This window comes from Acinonyx jubatus, chromosome A1 (assembly GCF_027475565.1).
Source record: "Acinonyx jubatus isolate Ajub_Pintada_27869175 chromosome A1, VMU_Ajub_asm_v1.0, whole genome shotgun sequence".
Taxonomy (NCBI): domain Eukaryota; kingdom Metazoa; phylum Chordata; class Mammalia; order Carnivora; family Felidae; genus Acinonyx; species Acinonyx jubatus.
The window spans coordinates 11,691,079-11,709,702 of NC_069380.1; the positions used below are offsets into that span (position 1 = coordinate 11,691,079).

An 18,624-nucleotide genomic window follows, 5' to 3' on the forward strand; every position below is an offset into this window, starting at 1 on the left:
TCTTTTAGTTTTGTTGGTGGTTTTCTTTGCTGCACAGAAGCTTTTAATTTTGATGTAGTCCCAATAGTTTCCTTTTGTTTCCCTTGCCTCAGGAGACATATCTAGAAAACTGTTGTTACGGCCAATGTCAGAGAAATTACTACCTGTGCTCTCTTCAAGGATTTACATGGTTTCAGGTCTCACATTTAGATCTTTAATCCATTTTGAGTTTATTTTTGTGTATGGTGAAAGAAAGTAGTCCAGATACATTCTTTTGCATGTACTGTCCAGTTTTCCCAGCACCATTTGTTGAACAGACATTTTTCTATTGTATATTCATTCCTCCTTTGTTGAAGATTAATTGACCATATAATTGTGGGTTTATTTCTGGGTTTTCTGTTCTGTTCCATTGATCTGTATGTTTATTTTTATGCCAGTACCATACTGTTTTAATTACTACTGCTTTGTAATATAACTTGAAATCCTGAATTATGATACCTCCAGATTTGTTTTTATTTTTCAAGATTGCTTTGGCTATTTGAGGTCTTTTGTGGCTTCATGCACATTTTAGGATTGTTTGTTCTAGTTCTATGAAAAATGCTGTTGATGTTTTGATAGGTATTGCATTAAATCTGTACATTTCTTTGGGTAGTATAGACATTTTAACAATATTAGTTCTTTTAACCATGAGCATGGAATGTCTTTCCATTTTTATGTGTTGTCCTGAATTTCTTTCATCAGTGTTTTATTTATTTATTTAATTTTTTAGAGAGAATGAGAGAGAGCGCACACCCATGTGAGTGGGGGAGAGGAGTAGAGGGGGAGAGAGAGAATCCCAGGCAGGCCTCACACTCAGCACAGAGCCTGATAAGGGGCTTGATCCCACGACCCTGGGATCATGACCTGAGCTTAAATCAAGAAATGGATGCTCAGTTGACTGAGCCACCAAGGTGCCCCAGTGTTTATAGCTTTGAGAGTACGGGTCTTTGATCTCTTTGGTTAAGTTTATTCCTAGATAATTTATTGTTTTTGGTGGAATTGTAAATGCGATTGTTTTCTTATTTCATTTTATGCTGCTTCATTATTAGTGTACAGTAATGCAACTAGATTTCTGTACAATGATTTTGTATCCTGTGTCTTTACTGAATTCATTGATCAGTTCTGGTAGTTTTTTGGTAGAGTCTTCAGAGTTTTCTATGTATAGTATTGTATCTTCAGATAGTAAATGTTTTACTTTTTTCTTATCCTTTTGGATGCCTTTTATTTCTTTATGTTGTCTAATTGCTTTGGCAAGGACTTTCAGTACTATATTGAATAAAAGTGAAAGTGGACATCTTAGTCTTGTTCCTGACTTTAGGGGTAAAACTCAGTTTTTACCATGGAGTATGATGTTGGCTGTGGGTTTTTCATATAAGGGCTTTACCATATTGTGGTATGTTCCTTCTAGACCTACTTTGTAGAGGATTTTTATCATAAATGCATGTTGTACTTTGTTGAGTGCTTTTTTTCTGTATCTGTTGAAATGATTATATGGTTTTTATCCTTTTTCCTATTGATGTGACATATCAGTTTGATTGTTTTGTGAATATTGACCCACCCTTGTATCCCAAGAATAAATCCCACTTAATTGTGGGGTATGATTTTTTTAATACATGGTTGGATTCAGTTTGCTAATATTTTGTTGAGGATTTTTGCATCTGTATTCATTAGAGACACTGGCCCGTAGTTCCTTTTTTTGTGGTATCTTTATCTGGTTTTGATATCAGGGTGGTACTGGCCTTATAGGATGAATTTGGAAATTGTCCTTCCTCTTCTGTTTTTTTTTGTTTGTTTGTTTTGTTTTTTTTGTTTTGTTTTTTTCTTTTTTTGAAATAGTTTGAGAAGAAAAGGTATTAACTCTTCTTTAAATGTTTGGTAGAATTTGTAAAGCTGTTTGGTCCTGGACTTTTGTTTTTTGGGAATTTTTTTGATTACTGATTCAATTTCATTGCTGTTGATTGGTCTGTTCAAATTGTCTATTTCTTCCGGCTTCAGTTTTGGTAGGTTAGATTTTTGCAGGAATTTATCCATTTCTTCTAAGTTGTCTAGTTTGTTGGCATATGGATTTTCATAATATTCTGGTCCAATTGTTAAGAATTGTATTGTTATTGGTTGTTGGTTGTTATTTCTCCTCTTTCATTAATGATTTTATTTGGGTCCTCTGTTTTTTCTTTTCTTTTTTTTTGGTGTGTGTGTGGGGAGTCTGGCTTAGAGGTTTTTATCAATTTTGATCATCTCAAAGAACCAGATCTTGGTTTCATTGATCTGTCCTATTTTTGTTGTTCTTGTTTCTTTATTGTTTATTTCTGCTCTATATTATTTCCTTCTTTTTGCTGGGTTTGGGTTTTGTTGTTTTTCTAGCTCTTATGTAAGGTTAGCTTGTTTATTTTAGATTTTTCTTGCATCTTGAGATAGGCCAGTATCACTATAAACTGTACATTTTAATTTTTGTAGTTGACTAAAAGACAGCTCTGAAAAAATCTAGGAGTCTCAGTACCTTTTATGCACATTTTCAACCATTTCTCATTTCACAGCATTCTTTATCTGTGCCTTTCTCATTCCTTGGTGCCTTGGATTTCTCAGTGTTTCCACGGTTCTTCTACCCTGGAAATAAGCTTATTTATTAATCTCTTTCCTTTTTGGATTTCAACTTTTTCTTTTGTTTAGAAGTCATACATCTGTCACAGTTTTGTTGAAAAATCTCTTTTGCTGTGATCTTTTGTACTTGTCTCTTTTAAAAGGTGTTTTCATAGGGTTTCAGGAGTGAGCTAAGATTAATGTATGTTAGACACTCACGTTTATCTTTATTTGCAGTGTGTTTGATATTCATCCTTGTGCCTTCAGCTACATTTTGAGGGACATGGCCATATTGTGAAGAAGAAATTCTCAGCTGCTTTGTCATGTTGAGAATTTCTTCTTTCTCCTTTGTGTTCTCTTCCTCTGCACAGTTAAGATCCGTAATTTAATAGCTCTTGTATATACCCTGCTTAATATGAAAAATTTGTTTTAGGGAAATTGGGACACATCTTAAAATTGATGGTGTTGTCATTGGTTTTGTTTTAGTGACACCTAAAGTGGTATGTGTTGCCCTTGAAACAAGTACTGTGAAAGCTAAAACTCCTGTGTTTATCTTGGTGGGGAAGTGAACTTGATCTATTTTACATACTTCATTTGAAATCAATACTAAAAGCAGTTTTTTTATTGAGTTAGGTAAATAACATTTCTGTTTCTTCAGAAGTTTTTATTTTTGTTTTTAATGTTCACTTTTTTTATTTTTGAGAGAGAGTGTGAGCGGGGGAGGGGCAGAGAGAGGGGGACAGATGATCTGAATTGGGCTGTGAGCTGACAGCAGCAGGCCCCATGTGGGGCTCCAACTCATGAACCATAAGATCACAACCTGAGCTGAAGTTGGATGCTTAATCACCTGGGTGCCCCTTTATTTATTTATTTATTTATTTACCCACCTACCTACCTACCTACCTACCTACTTACTTACTTACTTATTTATTTATTTATTTATTTATTTATTTATTTTTAAGCAATGTATTGTCTTTCTCATTTTTGGAAATAGTTCCTTTTAGGGAATGCTTAAGGTGAAATTGCTTAAGACCAGGGTAGTGGTTTTATAGGTGTTTGCAGTGTAATTATTTGCTAAACTATCAATTTATAGGGAAGTAAATCCATTTACAGTCATAAGCACTATTTGCTGCGTATAGCCATGGCTATGTGTATTACTCCAAATCCAAGCAATGAAATTTTAGCTTACTGGTCTTATAAGAAAAAACTGAATAATGTTTGGGTTTTTTTGCTCAGTTGTAGTATCTCTTTCTTAAGCCTCATGTAGCATTACTGAAGAGTGTTAATTTTTTCTTTCAGCTTTCTCAGTGCCAGATCTGAACTGCAATGTTTTTGGCTTTAAGATCTTCCTCCAGCCACTCCTAATTGTTAAATGTTTAATTTCTTCTGTGTTCCTTTTGGCTTTTCTTAGTTCAGTCAGATGAACTTGCCTTGTGGTATTTCCTATAATCCTGTTTCTTGGTGGCTGGTATCTTAATTTTGTTCTTTTAGAAACCTTAGGTTTTCCATAGTTAAGGGATAGAAACGTGAATACTCTAGCCTTTTCCTAGTAGGTCCATTTGACTTAAATATTTTAAACATTGAAGCAAAAAACAAGTGAGATATTTAAAGTTATTATACTTCTTCATTTATATGGTTTAATTAATGAGGTTAGGAATTCCTTAATACACTACCCTGTTCTCCTGCTGCTCAACCCTACTTGGTTGCATGTAAACTACTCTATTTTGACTGAAGGACTGACCTTCATTTCTACTCCCCTCCCTCCACTAGTCTTAATTTTCTTGAAACATTGAACCCTCTACTTAGGTTTTGCTTTTGTTGTTTTATACAACTTTTAAAAATATTTTAATTGTTAAAGTTCCATTTTAATCAATAAAATTTTATCTTTCAGAGTATCTTAAAGTGAGGTCACATGACCCTGAGGAAGCTATTAGACATGATGTTATCGTGTCTATAGTTACAGCTGCTAAAAAGGATATTCTTCTGGTCAACGATCACTTACTTAACTTTGTGAGAGAAAGAACATTAGACAAACGGGTGAGTAGGAATAATAATTAGTAGTAGGCTTTCACTTTGAATACTTGAAGTTTAATAGTATTTCATTTGAAAATACAGAGATTTAAATGTAATTAATTAACCCTTTTTGAGGGGGTCATTTTAATATTTGAGGTTTTATTTTTTGTTACATTAAATTTTGTTAGTTTTTTAATTTGAGATTATTTATTCTCATCCTAAAAGTGAGATGGCTCTAAATGGTAGTCAGGTGTTTAGGCTGGACACTAGTTTTAATCAGTGACTTGTAAAGGGCCTTACTAACTGACACAGCTTTCTTATATTGTTGGCTCTCTTTTCTTTTTCCTTTCCTATCGGTATCAGTTAATAGTTCTTTAGCTGGTGGTATTATAATTTCTGTGGAATAGAAAATAACACGTTTTCAACTTGGTAAAGCTATACCTAGTAGAACAGCATGCTTCTAGCTTATCTTCTGTGATCCTAAACCCTTTCTTCTTGAGTGAACATCTACTAGCTCCACTCAGCAATCATTGGCTTCTTTAGGTAAATACTTTACATCATTTTAATAGTCGCTGATACGGTTGATTTTGCCATCTTCACTTAATAATGCTCACTTTGATAATGCTGGTTGTGGGTGAAGTACAGATGGTCAGGAATTGCATGGTTTTCCCTCCAAATCTATAGATATTTGGAACAACTTATTTTAACTAATAAATTTAGACTTTTCTTTATTGAATATTTCATAGGGGTATTAATGAAAAGGCCAAAAGGTGTAAAGAAGGAAAAGGAGATTTGCATCATGGTAGGCTAACTGCCTTCTAAGTATTCAAGTAGTCTTTCTCTTAGTTAGACTTGGAATTTAAACTAAGTGTCTATGTGTTGTTGGGATCACATATATGCACATAATTTTTGATAATCATGTTGTATTCATCGTAGGGCTACTTGGTTCAGTCATATAAATATTAATTGGATACCAAAAAGTAATTGAATATATTTATGTTCTTGGTAGTATTAGAATATACTCTGTCTTTTAAATTCTCCTTAAAGCAGCAGTTTGGGGCATTAGAGTTAAGATAGAGAATTAGGAAGTTTCTACAGATAAATTGAATTCCCACTTTATGAGTAAGTCTTTTGATGTATATTGGTGGATGGATGAGATAAACCAAGGGAAGAATATCACTATGAATGACAGGCTGCAAAGGAGAAAAAAATGGATGATCTGTGCAGTTTCATGAAGTTCTAAACATTACTGACATCCTGATTGTAGTGCTGTGGTTGTGTAAAATTAAAGGATAAACTCATTCCAAGATAAGCAGTATTAGATATACTATAGCAAATAAATACTTAAAAAAATAGTTGAATACATTCCTTTTACACCTGAACTTGATTCTCAAATACACAAAATGAACCAAGTGGCTTCATATTTAGCATTTGATAAAACCAGCATCATGTACCTTTAATTGAAGTATGATTAATATATACCATAAACTGGAAAAAGTGTATAAGGGATAGGTCACAATTAATTCAGTCTTTGCCTTTTAAAATTTGGTAACACGTTTTCTCTCACCAGTTGTAAGTGACTTTATGTAGATTGTGATTAACTTTTATTTTTTAGGTGTAGGCAATGGGTTTAAGATATTAAAACATTAAAATTCTTTATACATGTTGATATCTCTGTACTTTTCATAGTAGATATATTAAAATGATAGTTGTGTTTTTTTCATAGTCATTATAAATCGATCTCCAGTATCTGAGGATTGATGAAAATGTATTGTGTAAAGTAACTAACTTAAAAATAAGAAAACAGACTTTCCTGAAGTATAATGGGAGCATTTTTAAATTATAAGAAAACATTTTTGTTTTTACTTTAAGTGGAGGGTACGCAAAGAAGCCATGATGGGACTTGCCCAAATTTATAAGAAGTATGCTTTACAATCAGCAGCTGGAAAAGATGCTGCAAAACAGATTTCATGGATCAAAGACAAACTGCTACATATATATTATCAAAATAGTATTGATGATCGGTAAGTTAACGACACTGGGTAAAATATCTGGTGTTTGTGTTGTATTTAACTGTTGTTGAAATGCTGTTTTAGGCAAACTGTTTTCTTTATAACTTGAAACTCTCTTCTCAGTTTTTACTGCAAATTAAAGATAGTGACTAGTTTTCCTCCCACCAAAGCCATAAATGAAGCAGTAAGGTACATATGACTTTAGGGATGGATACAGCTTTTATGTTCATTTTTGTATACTGTTTTTGAAGAGTAATACTTAAAAGTAGAAATGTGTGTAACTTAAATTTTATTTCATAAGTAATTTTTCAAATAACATTTTTTTCAAATAAATGAAAATAAACCCTTTGGATTATAGGCAGTTTTAATAAAAAGTTTGTACTCAAGCCTAAAAAGACAGGTTATAATTTAATATGAAACACATTATCCGAATATAATCTTTGTATTTTTCTATTGCAGCATAAAGTTAGATCTTGTTTGGATCCTAAGCATTTAGTAGTTAATAGATCTGTGATTCCTGCTTGCAGTCTGAATTGATTTCACTTGATTGAATTTATTTTAAATTGCTAGATCCAGATGGTAGTGCCTATAACAGATCAGAATGAGAAAAATAAGAACCAGTGGGCCATCTTACAATTTTATGAGTTATAGGAACTAGAAACTGGGTGTCTTATGTTAACATTATCAAAGAAACTTCATAGTTATTACTTTTATAAAGTTGAAGTTTTTAGACGTTTTGAGTGTGCAGCATCATTGTCTGGAGATTTGCATTATTATGAGTTGCTGGTTCTTTTTTTTGTACTTTTAACCAGGTCTTTTTTTCATGATGATTACTACAAAAACTCAGAAGAATCTTAACAATTTCTCTATAATTTTAACTTAGAGGTGCTTAGAATTTGCCACTTGGAAGGACATGGTGTGGTTTTTTTTTTAACGTTTTATTATTCAGATAAGGAAATTGAATCCCTGCTACACATTCACTGTCATGCAGAGGTAGTTACCTTCGCTGGGTATAGGGATGTTGCTAGCACATCCTGCTAAATCGTTTTTTGGCCCCTCTTCTTACAGAAGGAAATCTTTGATTTGGAAATCTCATCTTCATTTTGAAAGCAGAAACTTCTTTTACACATACTCTTTATATGTTTTGGAATTTTATATACAAATTCAATACATTAAGAAAAGTCATTACAGTACCTTCTCTTTGTTTTTGTAGATTGCTTGTTGAACGGATCTTTGCTCAATACATGGTTCCCCACAATTTGGAAACTACAGAACGGATGAAATGCTTATATTACTTATATGCCACGCTGGATTTAAATGCTGTGAAGTATGTTTCAAATGTCAAATTTTGTTCTTATCCTCTTTTGCAATGTATTTTATGGGGGAAAAATCGCAACTGTATTTTTAAATGTTAACAATTTATGTAATAAAAATACTGTTTAATTAGTCAGACACAATAAAATATTTGGTTCTCTTTTCAGAAGGTACTGCTGTCAATATGAGATTAACGAGGATTTTTGTAAGCAATTTAAAAATAGAGCTGACTGGCATGGAATCTTTCAGGATTTGATTCCCACCACCCCCCTCACACCCCCCACCCCCCGCCCAGACATTTATATTGTTGTTTCAAGAAGGATGGATGTACCTTTCTTATTTTTTTCCTTAAGACATTAAGAAGGTCCATACTGAGAAAATCCTACCACCTTATTTTGACCTGATACTAATTTGAAGTTTGCAGTGGGGCAGTAGGGAACATATTTTTGTGCTGCATAGCCTCAACATAGTGTTATAGTTTGGCATATGGGTAAGCACAAATACATTTTTATGACCTTTTTCATTCAGAAAATACTTTGGAGTGCCTTTGTAGGGAGTTGAAATTTTGGACATGGAAGAGACATTGCTAATTGAATCACACTGAGGGTTAGGAAATTGAGGCCTTGAGATTGATTTGCTTGAGGCTTTAGAAAATGTAGATCTTTTGCATTCCAGCAAATGTAGTTACAAGTATAGGGGATTAAATGTTTAGAAATTGGAAGTCTAAGGAGCTGTATGAATTTTCACTTTTACCTCTGCTTAATGGGGCTTTTGACTTCATTTCCTCCATGGAAATTATTATATGTGCTATTTATATCTTTCATAGAAATGTTGAGGAAAAGGTTGTAGACGAGGGAAATTTAATTTCTTACTACCTCCTGTATTTCAGGCAGAAGAGTATTATCAGTGGCTGTTTTTGTGCTATAACAGCGCAATTGAGTAGTTTCAACATAGATTGGCCCACAAAGCTTAAATGTTAAATAAAATATTTATTATCTGGCCTTCTGTAGAAAAGCTTGCTAGCACCTCATGTAAATGATATTTTTCCTGTTTTTCACATGAGGAACTGAATCCCAGAGAGGTCAGTTAACTTGCACAAAATCACACAAGTGGTAAGAGACAAAGTCAGGATTTGAACTCTGTTCTGCCTGGTTCCAAAGTTCATTCTTTTTCCACTGCATACAGTCAAATATTTACTACCATATTTTGTTGATTTTGAAACCTAAAATTGTCATATGCTAACATTTTTAGACTCAGAGTTTATCCTCTTCTTCATGGTGCAATTGAAGGTTTCTTTGAATGAATGAATGACATAAGATATGTATCTTATATCCTATTTGAAACAACCTATGGAAATCACAGTCTGGACTTCTTGACTCAGCTCACCTGTCATTCATGAGTAAAAATGAAAACACTTTCAAACAAAAAATGAGAGTTCTCCACTCATAGATCCAACATGAAATTACTAAAGAATAATAATTTCTTTTGGTAAAAAGGACATTAAATCTAGAAGGAAGGATTAGGATGTAAGAAGTAACAAAATTTTCAAACACTTGTGCAGATCTAAATAATGCCTATAAATTAGTCATAATAATAATAACAAAGTTTTCTTGACAAGGGAAGGAGGTGTAGATTAAAGAGTAAGTTGGCATCAGGGTGTCTTTGTTGCTTAGTCGGTTAAGTGTCCAGCTTCAGCTCACATCGTGACCTCGTGGTTCCTGAGTTTGAGCCCCGCATTGGGCTCTCTGCTGTCAGCACAGAGCCTGCTTCAGATCCTCTGTCCCCCTCTGTCTCTGCCTCTCCCCTGCTTGCACTGTCTCTCAAAAAAAGGTAAACATTAAAAGAAAAAAACAAAAAAACTTTAAAAAGTAAGTTAGCATCTAGGCTGATATTTAGCCAGCACACACTTCTTGAACAGCGTGTCAGCTCTCTCGAGTCCCCGGGATCCTCCCTCCGCCTGACTCTCCGCTGTGCCTGGGCACAGCAGAAGGACTGCCTGCTGTTCTGATTGGTTGGTCCTGTGCGTTTGTAAAAAATTTTGAATACTAGGGTGGACACTATCCGATAACAGCATGTAGGATGGTAGATAAAATGTTCTACAGTTCTTTTATCACAGAAGAAGGAGGACAGACATGTTGATTAATTAAGCTGTGAATTAAGTGTGCGAATTAAAAATTTGAGTTGCCCTAAAAGAATAGAATTAGAACGTATGGCTTCCAAACCCAGAAGGAGCGAGACGGAACTAGTGAAAACTTTAATATGAGAAATGTAAAAAATTAAGAAAAATAATTGTAAATAGAAAACACTAAATAGCAGTTATAAAGCTGTATGTATCCAATATTATTTGTCACTTAAATAACAACAATGGTTGATTGAATTAAAAAGTAAAAATGCTGGAGCACCTGGGTGGATCTCAAGGTTTGTGATTTCGAGCCCAGCATCAGGTTCTGTGCTGTCAAGTGGTCGATGGAGCCCACTTTGTATCCTCTGCCTCCCTTTCTCTGCCCCTCCCCCGGTTGCTGTCTTGCACACATTCTCACTCACTTTCTCTCAAAAATAAACATTTTTTTTTAAAAAGTAAAACTGCCAATCATAAAAGATACACTGAAAAATAATGCCATGGCAAAGTCTAAACTAAATTCCAGTGTGTGGACCAATTGATTCTACAAAAATGGTGAGTGAATAATTAAGTATTTTAACTTAAAACAGATACTTGTAATATTTTTATTTTTTAAAAAAAGTTTATTTTAAAGACAGCGAGCAGGGGAGGTGCAGACAGAGGGAGGAAGAGAGAATCCCAAGCAGGCTCCATACTGTTAGTGCAGAGCCCAACAGGGGGGCTTAAACCCATGACTCATGAGATCATGACCTGAGTTGAAACCAAGAGATGGACACTTAGCCGACTGAGCCATCCAGGTGCCTTTACAATACTTTTAACATAATTTTTTATTTTAACCAACATTTTGGAATTAACTAACTGTAAATCAAATACTTAACATTTTGTAACTTCTACTTTACATTTGTGATTTCTCCAAAAGTCGTTACATTTATTGTTATGAAATATTTAATGCACACCAAGAAATTGCATATGAGTTTCAAAACATAGTAATAAATATATCTGTGAATCCACATCCATCTTGTGAACTCTTCTCTTTTTCGTCCTCCTGTCTTTCACCTAAGGATACTACTAGCCTTAATTATGTATTTTTCATTTCCTTTTAAAAAATAGTCTTATACATATATGTCTTACACACATGTCTCTCTCTGTATGTCTATATATATGTCTCTGTCTCTGTATGTCTCTATATATATGTCTCCTTATGTCTCTATATGTCTCTATATATGTCTCTCTATATATGTATGTCTCTATGTCTCTATATGTCTATATATATGTATATATATCTATATGTGTCTATATATATGTATGTATGTCTATCCCTTAATAATATTACTTATTTTTGCTTGTTTTTGAACTTTACAAAGGTGGAACAATTGTGGATATAGTCTTCTCTAACTAACCCCCCCCCCCCCATTTTATTGTGTTCCTAAGATTCATCCAAAATATGTATAGCTTGTTGGTCATTCAATTTCACTGTGGTATTGAATTACATTATGTCATGATGTCATAATTTTATTCTGTTATCTTGTCATTGGAAATTTGAGTCCGTAGAAAGAATGGACATTTGTCTTTCCATTTTTTTTTTTTTTTTTTTTTTTTTAACTAATGCAGATAGTACCATTATGAACGGTTTCAATTGAGAATACACATGCATAGGTTTCTCTAAGGTATGGTTATAAATGGTTCTCAGATTTGGCTACATGTTGGAATTACTTGAAGAAGGTTTAAACAATACGGACACCTAAATCTCACCTTCAGAGATGGTCATTTAATTTGAAGTGTAGTCTGGGCATTGGGGTTTTTAGAAAAGTGTTTCTGTAGATTTTAATGGGCAACCAAGGTTTGGAATCACTGATGTATAGCTAGGAGTAGAATTGATGAGTATACACATTTTCAGTATTGTAAACTGGTGTCAGATTATTTTCCAATATGATTATGCTAATTTGTATTCCCATCAGTGGCTTGTAATTTTTTGCATCTTCCTAAAAATTATTAGCCATCTTATTTTTTGCAAATCTTTTGAGTCTCAAATTTTATCTTTTTTTTTTTTTTCATTTTCCTGAACAGTAATAATCATTTGCTGAAAGAGCCTATATTTTTTTCTATGATCATATTCTTCTGGGGAAGACAAAGTACTTAATATGTTTTAAATTTTTGATGTATATTAGTTTTGGGTAAGCCCCTAAGTTAACTAAGTATCTTCACTAATGAAAAAGAGAACAGAGGGAGGCTTGAGTGCTCTCTAATCCTGGTGTGTGTTGCCACCTCCCCCAAGTTTCCTAGAACAACTGTTAATAACAAAAGTTAGTGGTAGTTTCAGGTGTCCTGGTTGTGATCTCTTTGGTTAGGTTGGCTCTCCTCTCGACCCGTTTTTGTACGGCTTCATCTGGTGGGTAATTTGCCAACTGGGAGCAGAATGTTGGAAGGAAGGTTCTCTTCAATATTTGCACAGGTTTCTGACTGCAACCCAATGGTGGCTGTCTTTTTCTTCGAGTTAGTGCAAAACCCTAGTGAGGGGACTCGACAGATGACAACTGTAAGAGTATCTATGCTTTAAGCAAATTTTTCACATTTATGTAGTGACAGAGCTGGAATTCAGGCTCATATGAAATGATACGAGTCTTTATAATAATGTTTCTACTATTTTTTTTTTCTTTTTAAGGACTGTTGAGAAGGGCAAACACAAGCATAAATTTGTCTTTGCTGCTTAAGATAATTTTATTAAAGTACTTCAGAGGATGGTTTCCCTAAAAATATATTACAATATAAATTCTTAGTGGTGGTCACTTTTTGATTTAAGCTATAGCCGTAATAGTTTAGAAGGAGATTTAGAATTACTTGATTTCATATTTAAAGTAACAAATAACTATAATAGGTAAAATAGTTTCTGTTTTAGTTTAAGTGAAGACAGGTTACAAAATCTAGGCCTGTCAGAAGTTGTAAGTAATAATATAGTGTTAGCAAGTGAGAGACCATTCATTGACTTTGGAGTTCAGGAATAATTTCACAGATGACTGCTCTGTTTCTTTGAAAATTAACTCTTAGCTGTTAGACTTTTACAGCCCTCTGTATACTGGTCATTTTTCTTTTCATATTTACATTCTTAAAACATGCCAATTAAACTTTTAATTGAAATTTAATAACTTGAAAATAGTATAGTTATTTTAAATTTAACTTCTAAGATACAATGTCCCCAGTACTGTTGGTTTGCCAGTACCATTTTGAGGTGATGACTGTAAAGGAATTTAAGTGTCCACATTTAAACTATTTTACTTCCATAAAGGTATCCAAAGGTATTCTTAAAACATAGTGTTAAGGAGGAGAATGAAAATTTTTAACAATCGTCTGTCAAAAGAGAAAGGGTGGTTTTATATGCTTCTGTACCGTATTTCTTTTTATGGCAATGCTTCATATGAATGATACTGGAGGGTAATAGATCTATAGAAAATTGTAAACAAAATAATGGAAAGTATTTGGTTTTGGAAAATTCTCTTTTCATATATTAAAATATATGTGGTTTTGAATTCTGTAATGTAATATTTCAATAGCATTAGCTGTTCTCTTAGGATTTATGCATATTTTCTTGAGTATGTGTATAGTTTCATTTTAGATTTAAGTTTCTGCCTGAAAACAATAAAAGTATTAAGAGGACATCAAAAATTTTGCCATATAAAAATAGTATTCAAATAATGTGTAAATACATGTATGTATGTCATAATACATATTTATATAACAAACATTTGTATATAACATGTAAATACATGTACATGAAATTATATAGTATACATGTTTTTACTGATAATATATGGAATATGTTATAGTTGTATATAACATATAAATACCTGGTTTATATAATTTATATAAACATGTTATTTAACTCTGTATACTTCATTCAGACTGTAAACCTCAGTGAGTCCTTAAAAATCTAAACACATAAATTGTACCTCTAAACCGTGAGAATTTGAGGATTAAATAAAACAAGTGAGAAATTGTCATTTTTTAATTTACATCAGTTTGGTTACATATTTTAATCTTATTTAATGACTGTTTACTTATATATAGGTATATAATATATATTTTATATAATACATAAACGTAATCTATAAAGTAACATTGTAAATATTTCTGTTGTAGGAAAAAGTATCCCTTGTTCTCTCAGTATTCACTCTTTTCTTTGATTCCTTTTTATCCTGCCTACTGTAGGACTTTACTCCATCACGCATTCCTTTATTTCTAAAGGTTATAATCTCAGTAGGTAATTCTTCTACCCTAGTTTACAGACATGTTGTAGTTAATAATAGTTCTTCCCTATTTTTGTACAAACCAAAAAACAACCATTTTCTTTTAATACAAATATTGCTTCCAATGTTCGTGTCTTTTATGTAGGACTCTTCTTTCTCCCCATACATCATCAGTTGCTTAGTCCTGTGAAATTTACCTCGTCTCTCATTTTTTTGTTAATATTTGAACTTGAAAAGCAATATATTTGGAATATTCCAGTAGGATTTTTATCCTGTTTTGTTATTTAAATTGATGTGTTTGTGTTTTTCAGAGCATTGAATGAGATGTGGAAATGTCAAAATCTGCTCCGACATCAAGTGAAGGATTTGCTTGACTTAATTAAGCAACCCAAAGTAAGTTAGATTTAACGAAAAGTTTTTCTTTGACAAGTTTTGTAAAACACCTGTATTTTAGTTACTCTTCACCGTTGCTACAGTGTGTTGAAATACCTATTTCTATATGGAACCATTCTACTCGAGAAGCTATGATCTCTAATTTAGAACACTGAAAAAAAATTTATTTTTATTTGTTTTTGAGAGAGTGAAATTTCATGAGCAGGGGAGGGGTAGAGGGAAAGGGGGGAGAGAGACTCTTAAGCAGGCTCCATGCCCAGTGCAAAGCCCCAGCACAATGTCTGATGTGGGGCTTGATTTCACCACTGTGAGATCATCACCTGAGCCACCCAGGTGCCCCAGAACACAGAAATTTTTAAGAAATTGATTGCGTAAAACATTTAAAATTTACATTTACTATATTTGTAAAAGATGACACCTAACAGGAAAGAGAATGTACTTCTTTGTACTCAGAATTAAAGTTCTTTTATAGTTTAAAAAAAACAACAACAATAACTGTCATTGAAAACATAGAAAATAGAGTAAAACTGCACTCTGTCTTGCCACACTAAAATGTTCCCATCATCTTTGAATAGTCTTGTGGTTTTAGAAAATTTTAGTATCATACAATTTTAGTTAAGTATCTTTATATTTTTACTTAAAATATCACGGTAGTTTTAATGTACTGCTTGATTTTCATAATTACAATTGTGGTATTCACTCAATTGATGTATTTTATTTTTTGAAATTTTACAGTGATTCTAGTTTTTCCCCCCTTGAATATTTTTTGAGAATGTTGTATATAGGCCTGTAAAAGGTATAATTCATTGAAAAAGCAGTACGTCATTTTAAATGACACACGTAAGTGACAATATGCTGTTATGTTTTATTTCCTTTCAGTCTATAGTGGAATGCCTCACCACCATCCCCCCCCAAAAACTTCCACAAAACAAAACATATACTGCGTGGTCATAGAACAGAGGTCAATAGAGAGGAGTTGTTTCATGTTAGGGCTAACAGTAATCTCTTTGCTTCTGGTTTATTGAACATAACATAATCTCTTTGATTATTGAGTATATTGAACCTGCTAGAATTACTTTTTTCTTATTATAAATGACTTAAAACTAATATTAGTGTGATTCTGCTATTTCAGTACTTTCTCTGCCAACTAGCAAAATTGGAAAATTCCATTTAAGTTAGTATGCTTCAGCCAGTAAACATGTGTTTCAGTTAATGTTCTAATGCGATAAGTTAGTGTATTTTAGTTAATAAGCTCTGGATAATGTTCTCCTATTTGCTGTTTAGACCTATATTAATTTACTTCCTTTTGGTCAAAGTTGCATGGTTAACCAAAAATATGAGATGTTTTCATGTGCATGTAAATAAAATTATTCCTGATTTTAGGCATTATTGAAGTCATAATAGCCAAGTAGTATATTAAGTGTGCAGGTCATATGTTGAACAGCATGATGTATGAGACTAATAAAAAAAAATAACTTTGTTCTTGACTTTCACTGTCCTTTTAAAATTTATTTAGTGGGACCTTCTTTTCCCTTGCCGGTTGATAACAAGTTGGGAGGGTCTTATAATTTCATTTTCATGTGAAATAACAAAATATAGTCTCAATTCAGTTAAAATGTTTTAATGTCTTCTACCTAGTGGAATTTTCCTTTAACTTGTCTTAAAATAATTACTGAGTTATCCAGGTTAAAGAGGAAATTCTCATTAATGTGTCGGGTTGAAGAAGAAACCAAATGGAAGATAGTACCTCACTTTATACTGAGAATTATAGTAGACATTATAGAGTTAAGGGTAGAAAAAATTCAAAGCTATATTTAATTTTTGGGTGTTTATATTCCTCTTTTACTAGGAAGACTCTTAGTAATCAGTATTTTTTTTGCATTTTTCCTTATTCAGTCTGATAAAGGTAGTTTTTATTCCTATTTAGTTCAGCAGTATAGCCCTTCTTCTCTATTTAACTAAATTTAGATTTGCTCAGTGTCACACAAAGGGACATAATTTCTAGTGTTGTACTTTTGTTGATACTCTTTCCTTTTCATGTGGATCAACTTCGTGAAAGCCCAGCAACACCTGCTTCCCCCAAATTAAACAATAGAATCTTTTGATTCTGGACAGATTTATTCAAATACTTTAAATTCCAAATATTTGGGAATTAACTCTTGAATTCTGCGTTTTGTATCTTACTTTCTCTTAGCAAGCTCCTTGTAACTAGGGATGATTTTTTTATTTTATTTTTTGCCTTCACTCCAGTATTTTTCTGGTTCAGTATATTATACAGAGTTGCTGAATGACACCTTTAAAAAAAAACAACACTAACTTGATGCATTGAATAACTAGCACCTTTAGAAACATTTTTTACACGTACAACTTTACAGACTGTATTACATGAAGCACAATATGGTGACACGTTGATTTACTGAAATAATGTTCATACAGCAAATAAACAGCACTCTTGGAAGAATCTTTTGTACATGTCAGTGGCGTTTTTGTAATGGTCTATATCTAGTTCTTCCCCATAAGCTGCATGACTATGCCTTACAATCCTCTGGCTTAAAAATTTTAGGAAGGCCTTAAGTCAACCGGCATTATATCCTTATCAACTTTTTGTTTGAGATAAGCTTAAAAACTTGAAAACCAGGTTATTTTATTCCTTTTCTAATCTAAGTTGCCCTGTTCTTTCACTACTAAAGAAAGCAAAATCTCTCCCTGTTTCTAAAGGTTGGTACAACAGTTGTTTGTTTGTTTGTTTGTTTGTTTGGAGGCTGACCAAACAGGGTGAGGGAAGAGATGGTGACAACAGAGCATTCACTTCCACTTTCATCCACTTTGTGGAGTTTGAACCTAGTTCAAGAAGGAGCTCACAGTGGTGGTGGTCAGGGTGTGGGCCTGGAACATTAGTAGGTTATTCTCTAATTTTCTGAAGGGTATGATGAAGATTATTAGGAAATACTAATTTTGCGTTTTTTGTGTGATTTACAGACAGATGCCAGTGTCAAGGCCATATTTTCAAAAGTGATGGTTATTACAAGTAAGTTATTTCAGATATTATATGTAAAATTGAAGGTTTAATTGAAATATTTGTTTTTGATAATTTGTTTCCATGGAGTTCCACTTTAGGCTCTGATAATACAGGAAAAGAGTCAAGTGTTTTTCATTGTTGTTTAACAGACAACTCAGCTTCAGCTTTTCTTGTTCTCTGATTCTCATTTATTTTGCTACGCAGAATTTTTCTTTTTCTTTTGTGTGTTGGAATGAACAAATGCTGGAGAAAGGATTTATTATATAAATATATTTTGGGGAATTCATTCAAATTATTGCATAACCTTGCTGTGAAAACTGAATCTTTTCCTTGGTGTTGCTTGCTTTAATGTGAATCTGTCTGAAGCTAATTTCATTCTGAGCCACAATTTAGAGGAAAGGGTATACCTAATAACCACAAAAGAGCTTCTTTGGGGGGAAAAAAAGTACTGATTTGCTCTTTTGCTTTCAGTGATTTCAAATAAAATGTTATTGCACTTGACAGTAAATACAAAAGGATTGTGTGGCACATCTCCTTTGTTCAGTGCAAGGATAGGGCAGTGTAGCTGTTTTTGTATGGCAGTTGCTTTTCCACCCACCTCAGAGATCACTGTGTAGCATAGCACACGGACAGACGGAAAATCAGGTAATGCTTCTGCTGAGTTTCCACTTGGTAGTAGTGAACAGATTTATCTTAGATGGATTTCTGAGATGTTAACAAATATTTCAAGCTGTGTATGGAAGTAATGCTCAGGTTCTGAAGAGAACAGTAACCTAATTAACTGAATTTTAGACTAAGTGATAGGATTTTTGGCATGAGTACGGGTTTAAGACCAAAGTATCTTCTAGTTTTGGGCAGTTAAACATAAATTAGTTTTCAGTCTCTTTGGATAACCTTAAAGCAAGTGATTTTCTGGTA

General features: G+C 33.1%; 1 protein-coding gene across 8 annotated transcripts in view; it reads left to right on the forward strand.

Moving 5' to 3' along the window:
* Nucleotides 1-18,624, forward strand: part of PDS5B (PDS5 cohesin associated factor B) — a 188,177-nt gene that overhangs the window by 95,150 nt on the left and 74,403 nt on the right. For all 8 annotated transcript variants that reach the window (XM_027064656.2, XM_027064657.2, XM_027064660.2 and 5 more), the window contains exons 11-15: nucleotides 4,487-4,632; nucleotides 6,481-6,632; nucleotides 7,834-7,947; nucleotides 14,606-14,687; nucleotides 17,667-17,715. In XM_027064656.2, coding sequence (XP_026920457.1) covers nucleotides 4,487-4,632; nucleotides 6,481-6,632; nucleotides 7,834-7,947; nucleotides 14,606-14,687; nucleotides 17,667-17,715 — 543 coding nt within the window. The remainder of the gene's footprint in view (nucleotides 1-4,486; nucleotides 4,633-6,480; nucleotides 6,633-7,833; nucleotides 7,948-14,605; nucleotides 14,688-17,666; nucleotides 17,716-18,624) is intronic.